This window comes from Fopius arisanus, unplaced genomic scaffold, assembly GCF_000806365.1.
Source record: "Fopius arisanus strain USDA-PBARC FA_bdor unplaced genomic scaffold, ASM80636v1 scaffold00489, whole genome shotgun sequence".
Taxonomy (NCBI): Eukaryota; Metazoa; Arthropoda; class Insecta; order Hymenoptera; family Braconidae; genus Fopius; species Fopius arisanus.
The window spans coordinates 4,947-11,900 of NW_011888228.1; the positions used below are offsets into that span (position 1 = coordinate 4,947).

Genomic DNA, 6,954 nt, shown 5'->3' on the forward strand with positions numbered 1-6,954 from the left:
AAAAATTTTCCGGCGCCCTCGAAAGCCCCACTGTCCAATGTTTCCCTGGTTTCCAGCGATTGCCGTAGTTACCGACAAGGCATCGCTTGAGATCAAGGTTCGGGTCTTAACCGCGAAGTAGGAGGGCGTAAAATCGCCAATCAATAAAAAATTCTCTCCATCCGGGCCTTAAGAGTGCTCGCACATAAATAAAAGTCAGCTAACACATGGGCATATGACAACATGTATCAGCTATGTGTATTCTCAACCCGGCACTTTGTGGAGGGCTTTGTCTTCTTTAGCGTTTCCAATGGCGAACTTTTCATGCATTTACATTACTGGATTCAGTCACTTGAGATGTTCAGTCCCTCTAATCAATATGATTTGTGTAGGACATGCTTGTCCTGTTTTTTATTTCGCGTATTTTTTTTGTGAATAAAACTGAGAATATGTTTTGGGAAAATATGATCATACAATAAAACCTCCACTTCTCAAAATTTTTTCACAAAAGTTTTTTTGTGATTTTAATGCTTTTCAATAATACTCCACTCCAAAAATGACTCTCCACTGCACTCCGAAATGAACATGGTGGCTAAAAATGAATTGTCCCCTCTCACTACGGCCCCTCTCACCTGACTTGTTATGACGTAGATGCGCGCAATATTTCTTTCAATGAAAGTTTGATGAAGAATCCACATTTCAATAGTACAATTTTTGTTAGATTCAATGTTTATACACGTAAAGCAAAGAATAATGCAATAAAAACCCATTTAAACACAGAACAATGCGCACGGGTCGATAGTATAGGGACGCGCAACTTATTCCATGATTTATCAAATGGATTTAACTCATTAACAATCAAGTGCAAACGACGAGAACATGAAATTCGTAATGTACAAACGATTTTCTTCGGAAAACACCCCTAATTTGGTTTTATTGATCAATTTTTAATTTGTTGTCGGCCAAGATCATGCCGAAATTTAATTAATTGTTTTTAATTAATCAGTTGATGTATCAACAAAAATTTTATAGGTACAATCATGTACTAACGATGTACAATCGAGTCTATAAGTGCGTTTTTCGAATTACTGACTTATGTCGGGTAAGTACCCGGGGTTGAGATTATAGGAGAGATTGTTAACGCCAATGGCGAGGCTTCAACCAGAGATTATAGGGGAGATTGCTAACGCCATGAAGAATAGAGTGAGGAGGCCGAACAGTAGTGGGAGAATGTTCTAAATGTGCGTCACAGAGGGGCGAAGGAATGTAGTTCCTCTAGATAGCGCCGTATAGCGCTGACGTCGCTCGGGTCTCCCATGCACATAATAGATGTTTCATGTATTGGTGGCTTTGTTGTGATATGAAAATTTTATTCACGCAGCGTTATTATTGTTAAATTGGCCGATTAGATGTTTTTTCATTCACGCTACAATAGTTGAATGTTATTGGTGAGAACAAAGATGAGGAGGGTGTGTCTATTTCCTGGATGTAAATCAGGAGCAGCAAATGATAAAAGACACAATAAATCGGGTGGAGCGCGTAATAAAAGTTTATTTTTTAACGTGACATTTCCCCAGGGAATGGAAAATGCCCATTACCTTCGCCCTACTTCCCCTGAGCCTAGTAAAACCTGCTAAAATTTAGCCAAATGGGCGCCAGGTAATCTTTAACCGGAATTACCAAACCGGAAATTTCTGTAAACCTAAACTTAACTAACCTCGAAATTCATGGTATCGAAAATCGTACCTCAAACTCCTAAAGCTCTAACTCAAAAATATACCCTAAAATCAAAAAGGAAACCTGAAGGGAACGGAAAGGATAATTAGGCTTTTGGTGAAAGGTGACGGTCCTGGGGTCGCTCAGTATGCCAGTTGTGGAGAGAGGGGTGGATCGTAGATGGGGGCAAGGTTACTGTAAAAATCGAGAAAAATACCAAAAAGAAAGGAAACGGGAGGCGAGAAATAAATTAATGCAATCAACCATTGTCCTTACGTGTTCCGCTATTAACGTCAAAATTCAGTACAAGAGTAATAAATGATAAACAATTGTATTATACCAATCTGCTTCCGAATCTCACTAGCCATTTTTAATTTCCTCTAAATATTACGTTCCAGCTAAAAATCTCCAAATCCAAATTTAATTCTCCTTTTCAGTTACCGCGAAATAGGTATTTTCTAACAAAAACCCAAATAAAACTTCAACTGCCTCCTTAAATCGCCGGGAACATAAATTATTTAACAAATACCGAATATATCGCTGAGCATCCCACACTAGTATCCAATAATCTCATCGGAATGCGGCCTCAAGCATTATTGATTGGCGATAATCCGAGGAATAACCGAAATATTATTTGCGCCCGGGAAATCGATAATTTCCCTGAATCGGACCCCTAGCGAGTGAGCGCAAGCGAGAGAGAGAGCGAGAGAGACGGCACTATGCCTCGCTGCTCGGTTAGCAGAGAGGAGAAATACACAAAAAAATTCCTACTTCACCTTAAATTTGATAACTCGGAATCTGCCGAGCAGATTCCGAAAACTCTTGACCATCTGGTCCGGGACATCATTCCCCACACTCCCACAAAAGTTCAGGCGTAAAGGCCCATAATTAACCCCGTTAACGTAATTAATAACCACGCGGAAATTTAACGCGCGATTCCCCACCTGTTGCCCGTAGCCACTCGTTGGCGGCCTCGATTGCGCAACGAGGGAGAACCACGGGCCTTGTTCGTCGGCCGTGGACAAATTCACTCACAATTCACATACAAAACCCCTCAAAATCTAACAATTTACACTAATGACCTCCCAACCGCACTGGGGGATAATGCAGGCCGAGTTTATTCGGACAAACCCTTCACAACCTCTTCAAAACCACCCAAAATTTTGGGGGACACAACCGACGCCATTTCCATGGTTCGGAAAATTTACTACCGCCAATAATTTATTGGGGAGCCGCCAAAAAGGGGAAAAATCTTTAATTAAGGCCGTAGAAACTCACGGTTGTTCTCCTCGCTGCCTTCCTCTTTCTCTTCAGGACCATCCTGGCTGCAGCTAATTGTCCTGGTATCCTGGGTGATGCACTCGTTAATTCTCACTACTCACTCCTGTTCACTCACGTGTGGATGTTACCGCGGTTAATGCGTAACTGATTGTCGGAGGTCAGTTTCGCGTTGCACTAACCCCCTAATCACGCCTACCAACCGATCGGGTGTCGATTGGTGGATCCCTCTACCTTATTCTGGGTCAAGCCCTTCGCGGGAGAATTAATTCAAACTTGAATTAATTCTCATTTCCAGAATTTTTCTTTCCGCGGTATTTTTCTCTTGGTTAATTCTCCTGGATTCCTGGGGTTAGAAGACCTAAATCACTAACCTTAAACGTATTAAATTACTTCACTAACCCGTAATTTTATTTATTTATTGGCACTCCGCCGAGGTAAGGGCTGGATTTACCCCGTGCGGCCTTCCACCGATACTTAATTTCAAAATTGTTGGCACTCCGTCGGGACGATGATTAATTCTATCCCAGACGGCCTTCCACCCGTAACAGCCCTTGGCGATCCGTAGGGGTATTTTTCGTGTTCCCCGTACGGCCTTCCACCCGTACCAACTAACCCTCAAGAACGCTTTTTCTTTGGAGCGCCGGCTTTTTGGGCCGGAACTAAAATAACCTAGAGCTTGCCCTAACCTTAACCCTAAAATCTCTAAACCACCCCGAAGGGGGGGGAAATCCTAATTTTCCTGAACCTAAACTACGTCCCAATTGTCTCACTCTCTCTCCCGATTTCTGAATTTTCTTCGGGATCCGAACGGGCATCCCCGATGCTCGTTACACCCCCCTCCTTTGATGGTCCGTATCCGTGTCCGCCTTCGTGATCTTCCTTTGGTCGAACTGCTTCTCTTCCCGGTTCCATGAATCCTGCGTCACATCTAAACTCCACCAACGTAATGTCGGGGAAAACACGAACCCACACCCTGAAGTAAGGGTCGGAATAAATGTACAATGTTTATCAAAACGCATTTGTATATTTGCCGGGTCGTCTGACCCGGAGATGCCTCTGAAAAGCAACTTAATAAAATAAAAAAAAGAACATTGATTGCCCCCTGGGGCTTATGGCACATTTTGGTGCTTGTGGGGAGTCATCTCCCCGGACGGATTCTTCCGCATTATCACAAAAACTTATCCTATGTGGTTTGTACCGTGGGTGCATCCAGGTACTTGTGAGACTTATCACAATGAACAATGAACTAAACTTTGGTAATTGGCACCCTATACAAAATACAAACATATCAGAATACAGAAAGAGAAAAAAACATGTCGTATCAAAAAAAAAGAATGGTATCAAGAAAAAAAACTATCCTATCAAAGGAAGCACGCCGAAACAACAACAAAAAAAAAAGGAAAATGTGGAAATTCCACAAAAAAAACAAAAAAAATTAGATCGCCACTCTTGGAGACGAGTGGATAGCCGGGGTGTTCCACTCCGGATGTGCACCCTCCTTGCGGGGATGTACCACTGAGTCCTCAGAGGTTGCCACCGTCTTATCCACCGGTTTATCGGGGATAGTACCGCCGATTTAACGGGGATGGTACCTGCGCTCCGGACTCTGCTGCTGGCTGCGCTGGGCTTGGTCCAGGAGGCACTGGAGGACCTCGATGGTGTCTCTGGACCAGCGGGTTGCCTGACTTGTCGGAGGAGGTCCGAAGCGGGCGTTCGCTCCACGCCCAAGAGGTGGTCGGGTCGGTGCGCTAGCGGCCGCCGAGGTGTAGTACCCGTGCTCCGGGGCTCGGTAGCCAGGGCTGTAGCTGGTGGTCGTCGTGGCTGGCGGTTGCCAGAAGAAACGGAGTTCCGAATCTTCTGGAGGTTCTTCCTCCCGGCGAGGTCGGCGTTCCTCCTCCCGAGGAGGAGCCGGATAAGCCGGTCCAGCTGTGGCTGGACGGATAGGGTTCCTCTCGAAGGGAGCCCAGTACTCCTCAGCACGTCGATCGTGAGCGCGTGGCGGCGATCGGGCGGCCGGTCGAGGGCGATGGCTGGATGCGGCCGCAGCAGGTGGCAGCGATGGCCTCCCCTGGGATGCCTCAGCTGGCGTGCTGGAAAGTCCGGCCGTTCGTCCGCCGGCAGGCTGTGTTACCGGGCCGTGCTCCGGGCAGATCCTGTCAGCCCTGAGGCGATGTGGGCATTGCCCACAGAACAGTTCTCCGGTGGGATTGGGGCAAGCCTGGTGTGCGTGGCCGTGCCTGCGGCAGTCACAACACCAGTACCGAGGCTTGCGTCGTTTGCCTCCGGTGGTTCCGCTGGGCTGTCCTCCTCCTCGCTTCGCTGTAGTGGTGTCACGAGTATCCGTGGTGGTCTTCCTCATCTGCTGGCTGCTGGTGCTGACGGGGCCTTCCACGGCTCCCAAAGGAGCGAATAGGCCGACCTGCGTACAGGCGGATGTGGAGGCCTGAGCTGATGTGCTGGGACGAGTGGTCACAGCGGCAAAAGCGCGTCCGGATCCCGAAGGGGTGACCTCCGGGAGATTCTCGCCATCCTCATCTACTCTGAGGGGCGGATACGGTGGTGTTCTCTCGCCGGCCTGTGAGTCCGTGGGCAGCGGATGTTGTTCGGCCAGCTCAGTCTCGGGATGAGAGAGAGCTGGAGGTGGTGACGCTGCTGTTGCTGTGGTGCTGGGCAGCGAGAGGTCCTCGAGTGGGCCGAAGTCGATAAACTCGGTGCCCATGCTCGGGACGCTAGATGCCGGTGGACTTGTCGGAGCCACCCTTCCGGGGGATGAAGTCCGGTCCTCATTCCGGCCTGGTGGACGACCAGGACCTTCTGCTGTGGGGCTCCGGAGTGTAGATGACCGAGTCCTCGGAGTCTGATGAGGAGCTGCTACAACTGGATGATGTGGAGGTGCTGGAGCTCGAGGAGCTGGAGCCGATCTCCACAATCGGAGGTGCCGGCGGGGTCGGGGCCCGTTCGGAAGACTGATCCACGGGGGTATCCCCCGGGAGTTTTTCCTCACTCTCTCCGAGTGGGACTGTGTCGCTCACCAATTCCAGGGGAATGGGAGGGATGATGAACCTGACCGCCGACAGGTGGTGAGCCGATGTCAGCGTGCAGGTATGTAAGGCCGCGGCAAAGCCGGGATGTTTCTCCTCGATACTCCGTATCTCGGAGAGCCAGGGTCTTACTGGGTCCCAGTAAACCTGGAGGTAGATGGGGTCCTCTATGGCCGGTTGGCACTGCGGTCCCTCTAGTCTCCCGGGTGGAGGCAGCCTTTCCAGCACGACGACTGGGGACAGGGGTCCTCGCGGCGGCGGGCTCTGGGCGACGTCGGCGTCACTGTCGTTGGGGAGTGCCAACTCGTCCAACACCACTGGAATTCCTTCTGGGAAGAGGATGCTCTCTAGAGCCAATTCTGCGTTGCGGGCGTCCCGCTGTTGGCTGGTAATCAGGCCAATCTCCTCCTTGACCTCCTGAGCTGATGGAGGGGGGGGGGGAGTGTCCTCTGTCAGGTCCACGGTTGCTGCTATGTCCTCGGCGCGTGGAGCTGATGGGTCTACGTTGGTTGTGGTCTGTAACAGAGAAGCAAAACCGGAGAGTTTCTCCGGACGGTTAACCACCCAGAAAGGGGGAAATTATTGGCGACTCCCGCTCAGCGGGGCGATAATGAACCGTAATTTTATCACGGAAGCCAGTAACCGAAAGGTTACGGAGCCGGTACTGGAGGTTGATAGGGCTTTAAGGCCTGTATGGCTGACTCGCCCTGAGCTTTCCCGGAAAGATCCACAAATTCATACCGAACTCGGGATTCCTTTCTATTAATCATGAAAGGACCCTCGAATGGAGGGACCAACGCAGCTGAAAAATGTTTCGCCGCATTGGATAATGGGTGAGTGCGCCGCAAAACCAAGTCACCCTCTTGGAACTCAACGTCGGGCCGACGGAGATTGTAATGGTGCGCCTGTTTGTCAGACGATTCCCGCATCGCGTGAG

At 49.2% G+C, this 6,954-nt stretch overlaps 1 protein-coding gene across 1 annotated transcript; it reads right to left on the reverse strand.

The window, feature by feature from the left end:
• Nucleotides 1-4,552: 4,552 nt before the first annotated feature.
• Nucleotides 4,553-5,695, reverse strand: LOC105272963 (protein transport protein SEC31-like). The gene has a single exon (XM_011315191.1). It carries the CDS (start codon nt 5,693-5,695, stop codon nt 4,553-4,555), a length of 1,143 nt encoding a protein of 380 aa, XP_011313493.1.
• Between the last annotated feature and the right edge of the window lie 1,259 nt (nt 5,696-6,954).

Excerpts from the sequence above, each read along its gene's own strand:
- LOC105272963 (XM_011315191.1), bottom strand. The coding sequence starts at position 5,695 with ATGGGCACCGAGTTTATCGACTTCGGCCCACTCGAGGACCTCTCGCTG.